The sequence below is a fragment of the Tribolium castaneum genome, chromosome 3, assembly GCF_031307605.1.
Source record: "Tribolium castaneum strain GA2 chromosome 3, icTriCast1.1, whole genome shotgun sequence".
Classification (NCBI taxonomy): Eukaryota; Metazoa; Arthropoda; class Insecta; order Coleoptera; family Tenebrionidae; genus Tribolium; species Tribolium castaneum.
The window spans coordinates 15,142,564-15,162,343 of NC_087396.1; the positions used below are offsets into that span (position 1 = coordinate 15,142,564).

The 19,780-nt window shown below is 36.7% G+C and overlaps 6 protein-coding genes across 9 annotated transcripts in view; 1 reads left to right on the forward strand and 5 right to left on the reverse strand.

Annotated features, from left to right (window-relative positions):
* Positions 1 to 315: 315 nt before the first annotated feature.
* On the reverse strand, positions 316 to 2,267 carry LOC103313746 (vanin-like protein 1). The gene is made up of 7 exons (XM_064355836.1): positions 2,108 to 2,267; positions 1,946 to 2,059; positions 1,659 to 1,894; positions 1,398 to 1,612; positions 1,131 to 1,348; positions 875 to 1,080; positions 316 to 826 (listed from the first exon to the last, which is right to left on the reverse strand). The coding sequence occupies exons 1-7, from the start codon at positions 2,153 to 2,155 to the stop codon at positions 376 to 378; spliced, it is 1,488 nt and encodes a 495-aa protein (XP_064211906.1). The 5' UTR covers positions 2,156 to 2,267; the 3' UTR covers positions 316 to 375.
* A 556-nt stretch (positions 2,268 to 2,823) lies between these two features.
* Positions 2,824 to 4,748, reverse strand: LOC103313730 (vanin-like protein 1). Its single transcript, XM_008197796.3, has 7 exons — positions 4,592 to 4,748; positions 4,415 to 4,534; positions 4,118 to 4,353; positions 3,858 to 4,072; positions 3,594 to 3,811; positions 3,333 to 3,538; positions 2,824 to 3,281 (listed from the first exon to the last, which is right to left on the reverse strand). The coding sequence occupies exons 1-7, from the start codon at positions 4,643 to 4,645 to the stop codon at positions 2,873 to 2,875; spliced, it is 1,458 nt and encodes a 485-aa protein (XP_008196018.1). The 5' UTR covers positions 4,646 to 4,748; the 3' UTR covers positions 2,824 to 2,872.
* Positions 4,749 to 5,184: 436 nt separating this feature from the next.
* Positions 5,185 to 7,097, reverse strand: LOC103313731 (vanin-like protein 1). Its single transcript, XM_008197797.3, has 7 exons — positions 6,938 to 7,097; positions 6,770 to 6,883; positions 6,477 to 6,718; positions 6,214 to 6,428; positions 5,951 to 6,168; positions 5,695 to 5,900; positions 5,185 to 5,647 (listed from the first exon to the last, which is right to left on the reverse strand). Exons 1-7 carry the CDS (start codon positions 6,995 to 6,997, stop codon positions 5,224 to 5,226), a joined length of 1,479 nt encoding a protein of 492 aa, XP_008196019.1. The 5' UTR covers positions 6,998 to 7,097; the 3' UTR covers positions 5,185 to 5,223.
* A 138-nt stretch (positions 7,098 to 7,235) lies between these two features.
* Positions 7,236 to 10,684, reverse strand: LOC664592 (DC-STAMP domain-containing protein 2). Its single transcript, XM_015982007.2, has 8 exons — positions 10,272 to 10,684; positions 9,867 to 10,177; positions 9,045 to 9,308; positions 8,780 to 8,993; positions 8,579 to 8,732; positions 7,953 to 8,533; positions 7,683 to 7,904; positions 7,236 to 7,636 (listed from the first exon to the last, which is right to left on the reverse strand). Exons 1-8 carry the CDS (start codon positions 10,682 to 10,684, stop codon positions 7,252 to 7,254), a joined length of 2,544 nt encoding a protein of 847 aa, XP_015837493.1. The 3' UTR covers positions 7,236 to 7,251.
* Positions 10,685 to 11,599: 915 nt separating this feature from the next.
* Positions 11,600 to 14,725, forward strand: Hdc (Histidine decarboxylase). Of its 2 annotated transcripts, XM_970589.4 has the most exons (12): positions 11,600 to 11,646; positions 11,906 to 11,933; positions 12,066 to 12,352; positions 12,402 to 12,521; positions 12,574 to 12,852; positions 13,010 to 13,239; positions 13,292 to 13,362; positions 13,415 to 13,434; positions 13,490 to 13,588; positions 13,636 to 14,131; positions 14,182 to 14,349; positions 14,402 to 14,725. In XM_970589.4, the coding sequence occupies exons 2-12, from the start codon at positions 11,906 to 11,908 to the stop codon at positions 14,566 to 14,568; spliced, it is 1,965 nt and encodes a 654-aa protein (XP_975682.1). In that variant the 5' UTR covers positions 11,600 to 11,646; the 3' UTR covers positions 14,569 to 14,725. The 2 variants fall into 2 exon arrangements, with proteins under 2 accessions (XP_975682.1, XP_064211865.1); XM_064355795.1 differs by lacking the exon at positions 11,906 to 11,933 and having other exon boundaries at positions 11,618 to 11,646.
* A 59-nt stretch (positions 14,726 to 14,784) lies between these two features.
* The window catches only part of Cbp53E (Calbindin 53E), a 33,446-nt gene continuing 28,450 nt past the window's right edge, over positions 14,785 to 19,780 (reverse strand). For 2 of the 3 annotated variants that reach the window (XM_008197805.3, XM_015982020.2), the window contains 12 exons: positions 17,791 to 17,954; positions 17,347 to 17,432; positions 17,210 to 17,299; positions 17,073 to 17,159; positions 16,970 to 17,026; positions 16,840 to 16,923; positions 16,737 to 16,792; positions 16,642 to 16,687; positions 16,312 to 16,323; positions 16,083 to 16,139; positions 15,964 to 16,035; positions 14,785 to 15,916 (listed from right to left, as the gene is read on the reverse strand). In XM_008197805.3, coding sequence (XP_008196027.1) covers positions 15,767 to 15,916; positions 15,964 to 16,035; positions 16,083 to 16,139; positions 16,312 to 16,323; positions 16,642 to 16,687; positions 16,737 to 16,792; positions 16,840 to 16,923; positions 16,970 to 17,026; positions 17,073 to 17,159; positions 17,210 to 17,299; positions 17,347 to 17,432; positions 17,791 to 17,944 — 951 coding nt within the window. In that variant the 5' untranslated portion in view covers positions 17,945 to 17,954 and the 3' untranslated portion in view covers positions 14,785 to 15,766. The remainder of the gene's footprint in view (positions 15,917 to 15,963; positions 16,036 to 16,082; positions 16,140 to 16,311; positions 16,324 to 16,641; positions 16,688 to 16,736; positions 16,793 to 16,839; positions 16,924 to 16,969; positions 17,027 to 17,072; positions 17,160 to 17,209; positions 17,300 to 17,346; positions 17,433 to 17,790; positions 17,955 to 19,780) is intronic. The other variant, XM_970590.4, reaches the window with a different exon arrangement.

Below are 19,780 nucleotides of genomic sequence, written 5' to 3' on the forward strand. Positions count from 1 at the left end.
TTTTCGTACGTAACACAAATACGTTGTGCGTGTTAAAACTGTTCACCATCATTTTTTGTCTCATCGGATTAGTGGACTATGATAAAAAATAAAAAATCCAACCTTTTTTTCTGCCAGGGTCAATAATTTTTGAACTAACCTCGTATTTTTCTCCAGTTCTTACCTCAAGTGGAAGTTTTTATTTGCGCTGTTATTACTATGTTTATTTGCATAACGTGTATTAAACATTAAAACAAAACATTTTGTATTATTACTTTTATTACCAATTTTTTGGATCAAAATAAGGAGCAATTAATTGTTCCTTACGTGAAAAAGTGAAAGGCATTTAGGATTTATTTTTTACCTCGCTTCTACAAAATTAAATTCCTAGTGTAATTAATACAGCAAACATTTAACAACACTCAAAACTACAAGTAAGAGAAGACTGGAAGCTTTCACTGCTGAATTGCCATCATCGTCATCTCCGTTGTCATTGTGATCATCAATTGGAGCCTGAGTGTGTCCAAGCAAACCAAAAACTAGAAGATTTTGCTGCGCTTTTGGCGTAGACAACTGCACATAGGTGGTATCAGTTCCGTTTTGAGTGTCACAGTATGGAATTTGCGGTATTGTTAAAAGATAAGTGTTAAGCGTGACGGGTGTATAAAAAGTCGTATTATCGGTGGGCAGATTTCCACTGACTGTTATTTTTGTGAACTTGGTGGATGTCGTTTCTTGTCTTTTACCACAACTGTCGTTGGAATCATTTTCACAAAATAATAGACTGCAGGTACGGATATGAAGCTGAATTTCGTTATAATTTACCATTCCATCATATGCCATTAGTCTGTGGATAGAAGGTTTAAAAAATAAGAATGTTGTCTGGCAGTCTTACTTGTAGTGTTCTGAAGCAATGACGTTATTTGGATCTAGTTTCAGGTCAAAATTGCAACAAAAGTTTTTGTGGCAAACTGTTTCGGAGATGTTACCCTGTGTCAAATTAATGTTTTGGAATGTGTAATCTGATGCAGTGAAAGCTGTGAGTGCCATATAGTTACTGACGTTAGATTTTCCTAAATCTGACGGAAGTCCAAACGGTAACTAAAATTTTTTCGAAATTAGAAAGCCTCCGCATTAATAAAACAATTTACTCGAGTTGGACATTTCGTTCTGTCTTCTCTAGTCGATTGCTTCCCGACTTCTTGGACTATAAGTTTAGTACTTGCTGTATCTCCAATGTATTTCTCCGCTATTTTCCCATCAGTTAAATATATACCGCTACCACCGCGGCCCGCGTTCGGTTTTGCGTAATTAGCGGCCAGAAGATTAACTCCGTTAGCGACCGCATACCCGTGTTGGACACTCAAAGCTGTAAAAATACGTATAACCGGAAACAGCCAGAAATTTTTTAAACTCACAATGATAGAAGGGGATTATAGAAATCCACGCTGTTGGATAAACAATATCAGTGACCTTAGTACTCTCGAGAACGGTTCTTGACGGACTTTTAAACAAGATGTCGAAACAAGTAAATATCCCAAAAGTGACCCCAAAGTCGGTCAGAAAAGTGTTGGTTTGGTTGTGAGATCCTGGAGTCAGTTTAGCCTCGTCGAAGAGATTGATTTTGCGGTATCTGAAACGTTTGCGTTAATTTGAGTCGGTGAAAACTGGGCGAGTACTTGGCTATGGTTGTGCCATTCCGATCAAAAACCAAATTTGTGTTGTAGTAGTATATTTGGTTGGCGATCGTTTCTTTTTCTAGAAGATTTATGACTAGGTACATCTCATGTTCTTTGGCCAAAGTGCTAAGCTTTGAAATGATTTCATTAGTACTAGTTATTTCAACGGCATATTCTTCTGGATCTTTAGTTAAAGTCGTAAGACCATATTCTGGGAACACTATGATATCGACAGACTGAAAAAAGAACGGTAAACGAATGGATTCTTGGCTGGATTAATCAGTTACTTGTTTTCTTGCGCTGTCTACGTACGTCCTATACTCTTCTATATTCTTTTTGATTGTGTCCATGGGTTGGGCTTCTGTTGAAGGATAATACTCGACAACTGCAGCTTTGTACGCCTGCAATGTGGTTGGTTAAAAAATTTGACGATAATAAATCTAACTTACAAGTCCATTACAAATGGTACAAAGTGTTATTAATAAGAAGATCCACATTTTAAGGACGAAGAGTGACACAGCTTGCAACTATTTTGTTAGGTGTGTAGGTAACATACTAACGACCACGATAAGGAGGAAACTGATTATTTTTGATAAGAAACATTTATTTTATGACTAAATCGGCTTCACTTTAATCGAAAAAAATTAACACAGTTATTTTCACCTATAAAGATAGATTGGGCAAGATATATGGATTAGTGAAGCTTTTCCCGGAACAAAAGCTTTACGATTTTTGCACATGCGAGTAATAAATGATGGAAATTTTAGAGCATTAGAATTGTATTTTTTTATTGTCGCAACTTTCTGCGGAGTTATTGGTACGGTAACGTTATTGAATGAAAGAAAGTGGTTTAAAATACTCCTAAAACATTTATGGGACCTATTCATACCCAATATTTTGCAATAAGTCAATAAAGTAATCAGCTGTAAATTACTCCTGTTTGCAGAATGTAATACAATTTTTATCAAAATGACCAAAAGTGTGTAATTGATTTTTGTATTGAAGTATTTGAAATAGGCTTCGGTACCATAATTTACTCACCAAAAACCAGTTACTAAGTATTGCAAAGTTTATATTGATTCATTGATTACTTTATTATCTTACTTGTTTAGGGAACTTTTTTATCCCCGAGGGGAATCTATTATTTATTTAATGATAACACTGATTACGAATATTAGGTTTTATTAAATTTAATGCTTACAAGGCTGTCTTAACTAAACTACAATACATTTAATAACACTTAACATGGTCAAGAACAAGACACTGAAAGTAAATAGAGAGGCGCTGGCTGATACTTGTCCCAAGATCCCAAAAACTAAAACATTTTGTTGGGCTTTAGTCGTAGTCAATTCGACGTTTGTAGAATCAGTTGCGTTGAAGTTACAATATGTGGTTTCGGTTAGAGGTTGAAGAAAAGTGTTTAGAGTGACAGGCGCAAAATAAGTAGGGCCCTCATTACAACTTGTCAATTTTCCCTTAACTGTAATTTTTGTAAATTTAGCATCAACCTCGACTCTTTTCCCACAAGTATCATCTGAGTCGGTTTCGCAAGCCACCAAACTGCACACGCGAACATGAATGTTGCTGTTACCGTAAGTCATTGGACCGTCATAAGCCATCACCCTGGAAAAGTGATATGTACCCAATTAAAAAAATATTGGTTGTCGTTCTTACTTATAAACGTTGATTGATTTTGATTCTGATGTATTTATGTGCATTTGGAAAGTGCAACACAACGAGCCATCACAAACGCTAGCTGTAGCATTGCTTTGGGTCATATCAATTTTTTTAAAGGTGTAGTCTGAGGCTTTAAAGACGTAGTCTGTGCGGTAGTTGGTAACATTAGATTTATCTAAATCACTTGGGAGTCCTCTTGGGGCCTAAAAAGTCCGTTTTAAATGTTACGACAAACACAAATTCAATCCCTATTCGTACAACTTTAGGACAGATTGTTTTGTCTTCCCGTTTGGATAATTTTGGTACTTCTTGGACTATAGCTTTACTGCTTGGAGTATCAGCAATATACATTTCAGGCACCTTGCCATCTCCCAAGTAAATTCCACTGCCCCCGTGGGTGCTTTTTGGATTACCATAATTAGCAGCTAATAAATTAACACCGTTGGCGACAGCGTAACCATGTTGGACGCTCAAAGCTAAAACATTGCCTAAATTGGTTTTTTGAACACTGTAACAACGTACCAGTAAAGAAAGGCATTGTTGCAAACCAAGCTGTGGGAAACACGATATCCGTAACACTGGTATCAATGAATACAGTTTTCGACGGGTTTTCAAAAAGGATATCAAAACTTGTGAAAATACCAAACGTGACGCCAAAATCAGTTTTAAAAGTGTTGCTTTGATCTTTTGATCCTGGTGTCAATTGTTTTTCGTTAAAAAGATTGATTTTGCGGTATCTACAACAAATTGTTTTTTTCTCAAAAACTGAAAGAGAAACTCACTTTAATAATAATTCTCCGTTTCTGTCGAAAACCAAGTTTGTGTTGTAATATTCAGTGTTTTTGCTACTGCTTTCATCTTTTTCTAGAATATTTACCACCAAATACATGCCGTTTTCTACAGCCATTACTTTCAGTTTTTTAAACGTATCGGAGTCATTAACATTGATAGCATATTCCTTTGGGTCGTCGACTAGAGTTGTAAGCCCATATTCAGGAAAGACAATGATATTTGCGCCCTATATTTTATGTAAAAATATTCTGTGTAAGTGATTTTGTATAAATAAATATGTATATTACTTCGCCTTTCGCTTTCGCTATGTAATTTTGATAGTCCTGTAGATTTTTTTTTATTATTTCATCTGCTGTACTTCCTTTATCTGCATACGGATAATGTTCAATAACTGCCGCTTTGTAGGCCTAAAATGTAGCCATTTTGAAGCTTTACACCTAACTACACACTAATTAACAACTCACTGCAGAAAAATTGAATCCTAAAAATGTAACAAACAATACGCACACACCCTTCATGTTGTAGCAGCCTGAAGTTAAACCAGTAATTACATTAATATGCTCATGGGTATTCCGGAAATATATTTGGTTTGATAAGTGTTATCTCTTAAATAAATACTTTAAAAGTAAACAGTTACCTCATATGTCACCGATTGGTTGAACTTTTTTTCGGTTGGGCTACGATTTTTATTTATCTTTCCTTGTGAATCATTCATCAATCTTGAAACAAGAATTTGCTGCGGAGTTAATTCACATTTTCGTCGACTAAACTACAAAAATGTAGTTTTGCAAAATTAGTAATAACTAATAAAGGAAAGTATCACATTAATAAGGTTTATAGAGAAAATCACAGATGAATAAGATAAGATAAGGCCAAAAGTAACTATTTTGGAAAACCAATGAAATTTTTTAAAACATTTCTGACGCAAGATTTTTTTACTTCATATACACAAATAAAGGTACTCTAAAGGTACTGAGACATGTAGCGCACACCTTATTTGTTAAAATAAACAATTCACGTAATATAAAGTATTGACATGAAACAAACATCCAGGAAATATAATTAATACTTATTATAATTTATTGTCTGTAAGTAATTAAATGACAATGTATTTAATTAGGCTTAAAATTGTTACGAACAAAACACTGCAAGCATATACCGAAGGTGCAGCTGCAGATGCTGTTGTTGTTCCCAAAATCCCAAAAACTAAGACGTCCTTTTGCGCCTTTGTTGTGGTTAGTTGGACAGAAGTAGAGTTGCTTCCACTATTCTTATTGTTACAATAAATCGTTTGCGTTAGTGGCTGAAGATAGGTATTTAGAGTCAAAGGTGTGTAGTAAGTTGGGTAGGTTTCATCAGTTATCAAATCTCCTTTAACTGTAATTTTCGTAAACTTGACACCAACATCAACTCTTTTTCCACAACTCGTGTCTGAGTCACTTTCGCAAGCTACCAAACTACACACTCGAATATGAGCGTTAACATTACCGTAAGAAACAGGTCCGTCATAAGCCATTACCCTGGAAAAAGTATTTTTAAATTAGCGAAAAAAAGTTGTATTTATTACTTGTAGACACTGCTTGTGTTTGTTTCTGAAGTACTAATAATAATTTCAAAATTGCAACAAAACGTGGAGTCACAAATGGTGGTTGTAACATTGCTTTGGGTCAAATCAATTTTCTTGAGCTTGTAGTTTGAAGCTTTAAACTCGTAGTCTGTGTGATAATTGCTAACATTGGATTTAGTTAAATCATTTGGAAGGCCAAATGGGGACTAAAAATTGTTTTAAATTTCATGTAGAACTTAAATCAGTTGTTACATACAAGTTTAGGACAGATGCTTTTGTCTTCTCGTTTGGATAATTTTGGTACCTCCTGGATTAAAGGTTTACTGCTTGGAGTGTCAAAAACGACCATTTCCACAACTCTACCATCTCCTAAGTAGATCCCACTACCACCATGGGTTTCTTTCGGATTATTAAAGTTAGCAGCAAGTAAATTCACGCCGTTAGCTGCAGCGTAACCATGTTGGATGCTCAAAGCTGGAAGATTGTTTAGACTTGTTTCAAAAAACTTTTAAAACGTACATGTAAAGAAAGGCATTGTTGCAAACCAAGCTGTGGGGAACACAATATCCGTAACAGCGTCATTCTTTAGTACAGTTCTCGACGGGTTTTCGAAAAGAATATCAAAGCATGTGAAAATGCCAAACGTAACACCGAAATCTGTGGTAAATGTAGGGGTTTGATCTTTCGGGCCTGCGGTAAGTTTTCCTTCATTGAAGAGATTGATTTTGCGGTATCTAAAAATTGTCGGTTATTTTATTATTTTTTGTTCAACTTTTTTTCACTTTAGTATTATTTTTCCATCTCTGTCGAAGACTAAATTTGTGTTGTAATATTTAGTCTTTTTGTTGGCTTCCTCCTCTTTTTCCAGTAAGTTTACAACTAGATAAATGGCCCGCTCTTTGGCAATGGTCATTAGTTCGTTTATAATATGGTTTGTGCTGTTGACAACAACTGCATATTCCTCTGGATTGTCCAGTATTACTGTCGTAAGACCATATTCCGGAAAGACAGCAATATCCGCAGCCTATTACAAATTAGGAGTCATTACGTTCTTGCACATGTTTTATTTACTTGCCTGAATTTTAGCTTTATCTGCATGATTTCTATATTCGTCAAGATTTTTCAAGATAGTGTTTTCTGGAGTATCGGCTTGTAGCGCATAATGTTCGAAAACTGCAGCTTTGTAGGCCTGTTGTACCAAAATAAATGTATCTTTAAGCTAATTAGTTATTTAAAAACTTACTGTTGACAATCTGAAAGTGTTAAATAAAATAACGCTAACAAACACACTTATAAATCTCATTTTTGGACACAACAGTGCACGTTCTAGTAAAAAGTGAACAGGTGAGAGAATGAGAGATTAATCTGATAAGTGATAAAAATTATTATTGTACTCTGCTATTAATAAAGATTATTCTTTGGAGGCATCATTCAGACTATGACGCTCATGTACTGATAGCGCGTTGTTTGAATTATTCCAAAGTACACGTACACGTATTTATTTATTAATTATGTAATTTCTTAGTTATTTACAATCCTATTAATCATTTTTTCCTCTTAAGCTGAATCAGTATTTTTATCTTCTGTATCAGGGGAAGACTCGTGCCCTTTCTCAATCGTGTCATTTTTAAATAAATTCGTGGTCGTTAACGTTTTCTTTAGTCGAAAATTCGTATCACTTGTTCTTGAGTTTTCTCGAAAATCGTCCATACTTGCATAATCCCTTTTCTTCTGCCCTTCCACATCCCTAAATGAAGTTTTAGACCACTCCCTTTCATGCACCTCTGATGGTTTTTTCTCGTACTGATAAGTGTAAGAATGCTGACTGTCCTCACTGCTATTACCGGAATCGTCATTTTTATGGAGTAACTGTATTTTCTCCGGATCGTCGTCATCAGATTTCGGCGGTTTTTTATCGTCAAAATCGTCATCATTTGAACCTCTACGAAATTTTTTTTGTTAGTTGTTTGTGCTCCTACCACCCTTACAGTTCCTCGCTGATATCGGAAAGGTCACCATAATCAATTGGAGACAAGCACACGGTACAGAGATTTTCCAGATCGTCGAAACACTGCTTACAGTAAATGCCTGGGCAACCAGGAGTCGCACATTTGATCGGTTTAATTTCATCCGACTCTCTGAAAACCTCGCCACAGAGAAGGCAAGCATCCTGTTTATCGGGACCTAAACAAAGTCGGAATATCCTACACCTTTAAAGAATCACAGTTTTGGCTAAGGACGATCAAGTGACGAGGTACCTCAATTTGGCCCTCAGAAACTCTTTGAATGTAATCTTGGTTAGTCCTTTTTGGCCCAAAACATTCCTTCGTAACTGCCGGCGAGCAAACTTTAGAAAACTGAGTCTAGACCGCATGATGTGATTAAAGAGCCAAACAGCCCGCTGCTTGGCCCTCACTGGGTGATAGTAGCACATGATCCAGTGTCTTAGACGGAGACCGTAAGGTTCCAGGATTGCCAAGAACCAACAAAGGATTAGAAGGGAGCCGATTTGGACGTAGCGGTCGTAATCAGGAGGGATTGGGTTGGGAAGACATGGTACTGTGTCGATTTCTAGTTCGATTCCCAGTGGCTTAAATGCTTTGACTATGCTTCTGAGAAGGTCAGCTAACAAACCTTTGCCCTCTATTCGGACCGAGGGCAGATTTGGGGCTGTGACTTTTGACTGGAACCGGCCATGGTACCGGATCAAATTCAGTACCCAAAAAAGGGAATAATCGACTAGCATATGAGCACAAAGTTTCAAAGTTGCGACAAACAGAACCACCGCACTTTGGCTCAATTTGCGTTTTTCAGTCTTAACAAGCCTGCAGGAACTAATCTGAAACGTGTTACTGAAGTCGAAGTACTACTGAGGTAAACCTACAGTAATGTACATGGTGCGTTCTCTGTTATTAAGTGGTAGTACCGTTTCGCGTCCCAACTTAGCTCTTTGTAGATCAATTTCCCGAAAATCTCTCGTTATGTACTTATTATCAAACCGCTCGCTTGTCAGAAATCTAAACCGGTAGTGCAGTACTCTAAAATAGTTTTTGGGAGATTTGCTCAAGTAGTAGCGAATTCTTACTTTACTAGCAAAAAAACAAAAAAGAAACTCGTGAGAAGGCTAACAAAATCAAAAAACATCGCCAGCGCTTGCGTCCTCTCTTTAATCTCCCCCACGATACCTTCCGCCACTTCCGAATAGGATTTGGAGGAGTTCGTTTGGAAGTGGAACGAATGAGAGAACTTTATGCGGACGTAAAACATGGTGCGAACGTGGCGAATAAAACCTTTCACCTCTGGATAAGAGAGTTAGTTAATTGGTTGAAAGTGTGGACAGCGGTGTCTACTCCTTATGACAACTCCAATGACCGAGTTGCTAATGAAATCAACCAACATGCAGACGTAATCAAAGATTTTCACTATGTAGCAGACGGATTTGACGAGATAGGCTATAGAGCAGAGCCAGTTGAACCAGGGGCCGAGCTTGGCGTTGCAGTCTTGAATCGCGTTGTCAAAGACGCGAGCGCAGCGCTGGAAAGGAGTGCCAAGCTCCTTGTTGCATACGTTTAGAATCTTGCCGAGGAACTGGAACGCTGCCTTAATCACACGTACTAAAATAACAAATGTTTACGACTACGTATTGGTAGTATTTATTTTAAATTATTGACCAAATATTTGCCATAAGTTTTCCATTTACAGATATTTACTTTTCTAATTCTTGGGTTAGTTACCCTTGAATTTAATCAGTTTGTAAAAACAGTATCTCTGATACTAAATGAACATTTGGAAATAGGTATTTCATTATTTCGATAATTTTGTTAAAACTTGTGTTTGTCATCGATAAATATTGATTTAAAAATGTTTTATCGGCAATGTGCGGAGCCGTTTTTTTCACAAGGTTAGAGCTTATCTTGATAACGAAAGTTAGGTACGATTGGGTAAAAATTCTAGTGAGCACTCATACCTACCAATTCTTCTAAAAAGATATGAGTATTTTACATGTAGAATTATGATTATCAGTCTGCCTTGCGAAATATTCGAAGAATTTTCTCAACTATTAAGCAAATATAATTCACTTAAATTCTATAAAACAAAGGAGCAGGTTACTTGCAATCCCTGCCTGTCTTCTAGTCATATTTTTAATTTAGTAACGTGTTACCAAAACTTACAAATGGCCATTATGATTTTCTTGATTTTGAGCAGTATTTCCTTGATCTTTTTGATAATAACTTTAATCGTTTTTACCACCGACTTAATTGCATCTCTGATGGCATAAAACGGCTTCTTAATCACGTCGATAATTTGTCTGACCGCTGATTTGAGCTGCTCCTGTCCGCAAGCCATACTTTCGCTCAGAATCCCCATATTATTCAGCGTGTTCTTCGCTGGCCCAGTTATCGCCAGAATGAAAGCGTAGGCTAACAGCGCCTGTCGCCCCCTTTTCGAGAAAAACTGTGGCAGAGTAAGGAATACAACGCATCTAAAACAAGCCACTTTAAACAATAAGAGCGGCGTTCTGTTGTGACGTCTTAATTAGGTTTTAATTGTGCGAATGCTCTGCGTCTGCAATTTACCTGATGTAGCGGCTAAAAGCGAGGCCTAGCATTAGCACGCTACCGAAAATTGAGCACATCATTGTGGCCGTTGAAAGTTTGAAGTTGAGTTGGACGACGAAGAACATGAAAAAGATGTAAGTTAGGATGAACCCGCCGATGAAGCCTAGAATGCTCTTCATGATGTAGTTTTCGAAGGAGCCGTCGTGTTTCAGCTTGTAGAGGAATCGCCGAAATCGGGAGTTTTGGGGTAAAGAACAGCATTTTCTCATACGAAGGACGCAGTTTATGCGGCAATGACGGCATCTTTGGCCGAGGGTCAGGCGGGGCGTTTCGTGGTGGTAAAGCTTGACCGCGTCTGATTTTTCTTTGATCAGGTTTTTTTTAAGGCCGTTAAGGCTTAGACCCTTGCAGAAGGCACGAAAATGCGCCATGTGACCTGACGAACTGACAGGTTTTGACAGGTGCAATTTTAGTTTCCATGGATGGATCCGTGGGAGAGGACCAGTTGAACCTAGAGTTCCTATATTGGGAATAAATAAAGTTCCAATAAAAGAACTCTAGTTGAACCAAATTCTTTTTGGAGATTTTTTTCTAAAAATTTTCAGAAAAATGTACTATGATTTTAAGAGTTATGTTAATTTTGAACAATTAAAGGTCTTTCTAAAGTAAGAACAATGTTTCTCTTATTGGTAAGATAATCAATAAAATTTAAAAAAATACAAAAAAAAACGAAAGAACTAACAGAATTTTGCTGAAATGTTCAAAATGAGAAATAATGTCTGGAAATAAGTTTTTCTAAAGATATTTAAAAAAATTAAGAAACCTTTAACGGTGTTAAAATTCTATACAAAAATTCTGTTTCTTTTTTTGTTGATTTTTCAAAATTGAAATGTGCCAGAAACAAATTTAATCGTAATTACTTTAATAGTTACTGTACTGTAATACAGTAATACGTAAATGACTAATTCTGGTTACGAGTATTATTACGAAAACAGAGGAATAACTTAAAAAAAACTGATTTTGAGCTTCTTCGAATTTTATTTATTTCTACAATTTTACATCCTTCGGAACTTCTAGTTTTAGAGAGTAGATGATTTTTTGGTACAAGTTATTTTGGTAATAAAGCCGCAAAATGCCTTAGTGTTCAATGGCTAACAACATTTCACCGAGATAATTTTATTTTGCTGAAAATTTACTTTCATTTACAGCTGCAGTAACAAAGCAATTACTCAAGAAATGCAGATTGTTTTATATTGTAAAGCTCCCTGAAACAAAGCCAATAATATTTTCCTGAAACGGAGTGGAGGGAAGCCTTATATAAAGCACGTTGTCACTTGTTGATAGCATTTGGCTTCAGTATATTTACAGTGTGAGTTTAGCCAGTGAGCTAGGGGTGAGTTCAATCCAAGCGCTATTTTTTATTGTTATGATTTCCAAATCTATTTAGAATTACTTTGGAAAGTTCATTGCATTTTAAAGTTTCTGGAAATATTTAAATTTCATTAGTCGCTTAAATGTGTCACAAATTTCTCAATAAAATTAGGTTTAAATCCGTTATAAACTAATAAATAAGCTTAAACCTGAAGCTTCTAAACTTCCGAAAAGCTAATCCGAAACCATACTAATGCCTCCGCCAACTTTCACGCACCCAGATGGACGCCACTGAATACCGGATCCGGGGTAAGTCCCAATCCCACCCCCATAACTGTCAGGCTAACAGTAATATACTCGCTCAATAACAATAAAATCCGCGCGATTGAATCTTCGACATTCAAATTCCAATAAAGCACAATTCCGGTCTTCCAATTAAAGGCAAAGAACTCGTCGACTACATTGCGGATTATCTGGAAGACATCCGGGAGCGCAGAGTGTTTCCAGACAAGAAACCCGGATTCCTCCGGGACTTGATTCCCGACAGCGCTCCCATCGAGGGCGAAACCTGGCCCCGGATTTTCGCAGACATAGAAAATGTCATCATGCCAGGGGTCACCCACTGGCAGAGTCCCCACATGCATGCGTACTTCCCGGCTTTGACGAGCTACCCCTCCATGCTGGGGGAGATGCTCTCCAATGCCATCAACTGTGTGGGATTTACTTGGGTGGGTTTAGCAAATTTTCAAGAATGGGGTAAATTCCTGGGGTTTGTAGGCGTCCAGTCCGGCTGCTACCGAACTGGAGATGATCGTGATGAACTGGCTGGGGAAGATGATCGGTCTTCCGGAGAATTTTTTGCACCGGAAAAATGGTAGTGGTGGTGGGGTCATCCAGGTGATTTTTTTGGCATAATTCGCGGTTTTGCTTTAAATTTGGGTTAATTTAGACCACTGCTAGCGAGGCCACCTTGATCAGTCTACTGGCAGGTCGCTGGCAGGCGATTAAGAAGTACAAGGAGCTTTATCCGGACGCCGAAAATGGCGAAATTAACAGTAAATTAGTTGCTTATTGTTCGGACCAAGCTCACTCCAGCGTAGAAAAAGCAGCCTTGATCGGTTTAGTCCACATCCGGTATATCGAATGCGACGAGAACTTATCGATGCGTGGACCCGAACTGTTACAGACTATCAAGAAAGACCGCGAGCTTGGATTCATACCGTTCTGGGTAAGCCGTTATTGAGCGACGTCTGATATTTCCGCACAAATAACTAATTGGGGAAATCTTCTTAAAAGTAAAGCTATCTGGAGAAATCCCACGGGGTGCAATTAATAATGTCCGATTTGTGTGGGGGGAAACTTTAAGATTAATTTTCTGTGTGTAGGTTTGTGCTACTTTGGGCACGACAGGTGCTTGCTCCTTTGATAATTTAGATGAAATTGGAGACGTTTGTGTGGAGGAGTTTTTGTGGTTGCATGTCGATGCAGCGTACGCTGGGAGCGCCTTTATATGCCCAGAGTACAGAGTTTGGCTAAAAGGTGTTGAAAAGGTTGACTCAATTTCCTTTAATCCATCGAAATGGCTGATGGTACATTTTGACTGCACGGCAATGTGGTAATTGATTTAAACACAAAAGATAAAAAGCACCAATTTTTAACACTCCTAGGGTTAAAAATAGTTTAGCACTTCATGAAGCCTTCAACGTGGACCCGGTGTACCTCCAACACGAATATTCAGGTAAGTTCTCTCAACATGTCACTCCATTTTAACCAAACTAACATTTCCATAGGTCTAGCGATTGACTATATGGTATTTTCCATTTGCAATTTTTTTTTATTTTTTGTTAATTAAAAATTAATTACAGCATTGGCAGATACCGTTAAGTAAGAGATTCAGGGCCATTAAATTGTGGTTTGTAATTCGCAATTACGGCATTACCGGACTTCAAAAACACATACGCGAGGTAGACTCTGATTAGAATTTATTACAATTCAGTCATTAAAACTCCAGGGCGTGCGTCTCGCTCAAAAATTCGAGGCTCTCGTCCAGTCGGACGCCCGTTTTGAGATCCCAGCCAAGCGCCATCTAGGGCTTGTTGTTTTTCGCCTAGTGGGCGACAACATTATCACTGAAACTCTTTGGAAAAAGATCAACTCTCGAGGAAACATACACTGCGTTCCGGCCATAATCAAGGGCAAATACATAATCAGGTTTACAGTAACGTCTCCGCGTACCACAAACGAGGACATTGTGAAAGACTGGCAGGAAATCAAAACTGTGGCAACTGAAGTCCTCAACGAGTGGACTCCTGGTGCCCGGCCAAGAGTCCCCCTTGCGGATACCAAGAACAGGAACGAGAATTTCGGGACAAGTCTCTTGCTTTCCAATTCGCCAATGTCTCCCAAAATTGTCAATGGAAGTTTTGCAGCCATTTACGACCGCGATGACGTGATTGCCGAATACTCCAAAACGATTAAATTGAGACAAGATGCACAGAACAGTCCTGGTTGAGCGAAAAATCTGGGAGTTAAAGTCGAATAATTGCATTTTTTGTAGCAATGAGGAGAAGAATCAAGGGGATTTTAATGTCGGGAAAACAGTTTTCTTTAGATTCGAGACTAGACTTGTTCCACGGCATCGAAGCCGGGACTCCAAGTCCCAGTGAAGGCTTACCGCCTTTGGAAGATTATAACGAAAGTGAAGACAACGGGAGCACTTTTTCTGGTTTATGTTTATATCAGTTTGAAGCAAGAGACTTAACTGAAATGTGTTTCAGGAGAATTCGAGCCGAATGAACCCAACGATGATTTTCTCCAAGTGCCAAATGCACCCAAACAAAAACGGTCCAAGTCGGTGGATCATCAAGTCCCAATTTCAATGCAAAGTGAGGGTTATACAACTTGTAAAAAATGTGGGCACCAAATAATCACAATCCAGAAATAAGCTCTTTAAATGTTGTAGCTTTTCTCTCTTGTGTTGTAACTTGTAACTTTTAAATTAAAGGTAGACTTACTGCTGTGCTATGCAATAATTCTCCTAATGCAACATAGCTGTTTTAGATCTAAGACTGTATGCACGATATAAATAAATTGATGTTGATGTTGCAAATCCTTTTTTTTACTTTCCTAACAACCGGTGTGCCAGTAATAATAAAACTAATTTAAATAACGAACATTTATTTTTTACAGTATAGTAGGACATAGTGAACCGTTTTCGTAGTAGTTTGAAAATGTTTTATCACACTGAATTGAACGAAAAACAAGCAAAAATCGCCTTATAGTATTATAACTGTAAGTATTTCACACGTCTAAGAGAATTTGGCAACTTTGTACATAACGTAATAAATATAAAAGTGTTAACATATATAAATTAATCTATACTTTTTATTAAAATAGACTTTATTATACAATAATGCACATAGAGGGGCACAGATATGCGAAACTGGACGAATTTTCAAGATAATAATATTCGAAGCTGCGGTTTGATAATGTACCACGTTTTCATCTACTTAGGCTTCGAGACCAATCAATAAAATTCGATTCTCCCAAGTCTTTCATTTCGTTCAATGAAAGGTATCACAATCGATAATACAGTGCCGTAGCAGCGTTTATAAATATAGTTATATAGTTATAGATAAATAGAGCAACATCACTACTTGTAAACTTTGAAATATTTGAGTACCGAAAGCTCAGAGATCATGCATGACTAGTCTAAGTATAATTCAGTAACAGTTGATTGAAGTGCGATATGAAAGTTGTGCATTCTTAGGATTGGGTTTTGTATCAAATAAGTCTTTGGTTTGGATTGGTGTTTCTTCTCCCTCATTTGGAATATCAACTGAAAGTAACTTAATCTGATCTCAAGGCTATTGCATTATAAAAATATCAACCGTGTTGCCCTCTACTTACGAGTACTTCCAATAAAATCACAGCGATGCGAAAATTGATCGTAAAAATGATTATAATTGAGAGATTGATGCACGTTTTTACCTTATTGTAGTCACGCTACCAAATCAACAACAATATTGGTGTCACAATAATCTAACATTAAATTTAACCCTATATATAATTACTTATAAACTCCTGAAACTTGTGCTACTTGATAAATTGGCAACTCGTTACGATTTCCTTCCTCATGATATCTATGCGGTTGATTCCTCCTCTTGATTATGTTTCGCGATGGCTAACAAGATCATCGTCAATTCCTTCTTGTTGATTTTGCCATCTTGATTGTAGTCCACGCCTCGTAGAATGGTTTCCTCAAAATCGAGCAAATCTTGAGCATCGTAGTCCTAAAAAAACACATCAACAATACAAAACAACTAAATCTATTCGTTACTTTTTTGACCAGTTCGAGCAAATCTTTCAAAAAGCCGCGCAACTCTTCGTTTTCTATTGTACCGTTGTTATCCTGGAAATAATTTTTTGTAACGTTTAACGGAGATATTAAAATCTTACCCTGTCGTACAAGGCAAAAACTCGCTCGATATCGTCCTTGGTGAGTTTTGTAGCCCCCTAAATTACACACAATACCAAATAAGTTTTGAATCAAACATAGTTTGAACAATAATGTTGTTTCTCCCTGTGATGTATGTCGTGATGGACGTTAAATGGAGGAAGAGACAGAAAGGAGACATGCACATAAAGCGAAGACTAAACTAACATGAAACGTGTTTGAGTTACTTACTTCTATTCCTTCCTAGTTTAGCCACAAAGACAGACGAAAAAAGCCATGCAAAAGTTTTATCATTTGATGTACTTTTAAAAGACGGTTTAGTTTAAACTAACGCAGAGAAATTTATGGTTTAAATTTAGACTTCAATTTTATTTTTTTAAGAACTAAAACTAGTGCCATAATAGAGTGGTGCATAAATATAGAAGTAGACAAGTTTATTTTTTTGTTAATCTGTGTAGACGTAACGTGTGTTGCAATTACACTTGTCCGTTAAGTGTCGTTTACACAAACTTGTGTTTTGACACCAGTGGGAAGAAAATTTGATCGGTATACCTCACTCACCTTGAAGATTTGCCTGCAGAGAAAATTTTCTTTAACAGGAAGTAACCTGAAACTTGTTATTAGAAGAAAAGCAAGAGGGGCGTTACTTTAAGTACTTGGCCATTTCCGACAGTTGCAAACGGCCGTCCTTGTTGGCGTCAAACACCTGGAGCTAGAAAGGCTTAAGGTTTAGGCGATGAAGTGTTGATGATACCTTACCATGGTGTCGGTGTATTCGATGAGTTTATCTTCGGAAACGTCGTTAATCTTTTTCGCTTCTTTCAGCAAGTCTCGCAGGAAATTCTAGAGGAGTTTATTAACTGGGGAGTATTTTATTTAAGGGACTTACTTTGAGCTCGTCGGCTTCGATGTAACCGCTACCATCGGTGTCGTACTCGCGCCAAATCTGGAAAAACACATTTTAGGATAACGTAGCGATTGTGAAGCGCTACCTTCATAAACTCCACACTGGACTCTAAGGGATTGTCGAATCGGAAAAGGAGTAAGAAGTTTTCTTCCATCGGAAGTAACTGCGCCAACTACAACACGGAAAGAAAGGATCATTCGGCTTCGGTTTTTGTTGAGTTACCTCACGAATATCGATTTTTCCATCCTGGTTGTCATCGTAAGCCTCCATGAAGCACGCTTTCAGCTCCACCAACATGTCGTCGGAGACCGCCTGGAGAGGCATTTTGATGCACGTTGTAAAAATTCGATCATACTTACTTCCGGCCCGACATCCGTGGCATTGGCACTTGACACGAACTCCCTCAAAAAGCCGTCCAGTTCCGTTCCCTCGATATATCCATTCCCTGAAAGCAACTCATTGAATTACAGTCTTCTTCAATTAGGGTGAAAGGTGAACTATTGAAGACCCATTCTGCAATATATCGTACGTCGTTCGAGAGAGTTTGACTTTCACCGCAAATATCATTCGACCGGTTACACAAGAATTGCAACCCAAACAATTTGATCAAAAAGTTTGATACAGACATGTAATACGTCGTCCAAACTTTCCTAAGCTCGCAAATTACTTTTGCAAACATTCCCGCCCATATTCTTGTCAAAGGCTAATCTGGTTTGTTCATCTTATGAATTAAATCGCGGGTCAGCTTTGAATCCTTTATAAGGACGATGCGTTCAACTTTGTTATACCTTTCGGGTACTTACCGTCTTTGTCGTAGTGACTCCAGACTTCCATGAACTGATTCGCCGAAAGTTTTTTCAGTTCGCGGGAATGGGGGTCGCGATATTGCCTCATGAAGTTTGTTGCTTTTTCCAAGTTGAGACGTTTATTGTTGAGCTGCTCCGCTTGGGTCGTCATCTCCGCGAATCTGCAACGGATAGCAGTTTATCGACGGACTTGAGACCACGACATGCTATTTTACATAAATCCTGTTGAAATATAACACAAATTCAATTTCCTACCACAATTTTTACAAGCCTAACCGAGTGTTTTGTAGTTCTCTAAGATCTAATATCATAGTAAAATTTGCATTGGTTTTGAAATATCACAAATTTACTCTTTATAAATTATATTAATCAGTTACTCGATTCATAATAGCCGTAGAAAATCATTATTTTCACTTTTATTAACAAATTCGATAGTTGAATAACTCTTTTAACTTAATTAATTTTATATTAGTTGGGTCATAGATTACGGGCTTTACGAATTATTGTTATTTCCAATGTTTGTTGTTTACTAATCGAAAGTTGTACTGAATTTAGAATATAATAGAAAATAATACACAGGCTGTCTCAACGATCCGAAAAAGCTCCATAACTTGCTTATTATTAAAAATATTGAATTTTTCTTTTTCTAGATTATAGCTGCCTTTCGAATGAAACACCTTAAATTTTATTGCATTTTTGAACGTAGCTTTTAATCTTGATGATTTTAATCTAAATTTGTATAAATCGATTTTGCTTAGTTTTTGAAATAATTTGATTTTTTTAACAAAAACACGTTTTATTAAAAAAATATTACACAAAAACGTAGAAAAGTAGGCCTTTCACCACTTTAAAGGGAAAAGTTCAAACTTACATCTGTTCCAATTGTTTAGCGCAATGTAATTAGAAACGTAGAAAAATTAAGAAGTGTGTTAAAAGTTAAATAACTTGAAAAAGTTAAATGAAACACCCTATTTTTTGTTCTTGCTTCTCAAAGATTGTCTATCTAAAAACATAAAGTTTTAAATGCCTAAAGTTAGTAACTAAAAAGATATTTCACTTTTAAAGTTAATTTCACCAACTTCCTTCTTTAAAGTAGTGAAAGAATGCTACTTTTCTAAAATTAGTTTTTACGTAATGATTTTTTTTTAAAAAAGCGTGTTTTTGTAAAAAAAATCAAAATACTTAAAAAACTACGCAGAATTGACCAATAAATCAGATTAAAATCATCAGTATTAAAAGCTAAGTCCGAAAATTCAATAAAATTTAGTAAGTTCTATTTGAAAAAACATAACTTTAGTTTTTTTTTATATTGGAGCACTTTGTATATATACCGTAATATTTTAGAAACATGCAGCAAGAACACAGATATTATCTAGAAAAAGAAGTCAATATCTTTAATAATAAACAAGTTATGGAGCTTTTTCGGATCGTTGGGACAGCTTGTATCTGTAACTACCGAATAAATTACAATAAATTTCTACACCTTTTTCTTTCTTTAATTCAATTTCTCCACAATGTTTATGATTACTTATGTTTGTTTTTTAGTTTACAATTTATGGGTATCATGGGAAATTACATACTTAAAATAAGAGAAATAAATATGCATATTTTGCGATACTACTTGTTTGGAATGAATTTTGTTATTTGAAAATGTTTCGATTACACAATTCTAATGTTTGTGGTTGTTTATTGTCAATTTTCTTCCTGTTTCTTTTATATAAATTATTACAGTAACAAAAAATTTATTATAAAAATGTGAACCAGTTTATCGCTTTTCATTGAATTTTTGATGATAATATCGGTAAACTGAGCATTTGCAAATTGCCTCTGATTTTGTCATGATTTCCATAATTTTCTACCCCGAGTTCTTTGGTAATTTACTCCTCAACTTTTATAGTATACTTTACTTCTTCGCTATGTAAATGTTTTATACCGTTTAACTACACCATAAAGATTATTACTGTTGGGGTACTAACTACGCTTGCAC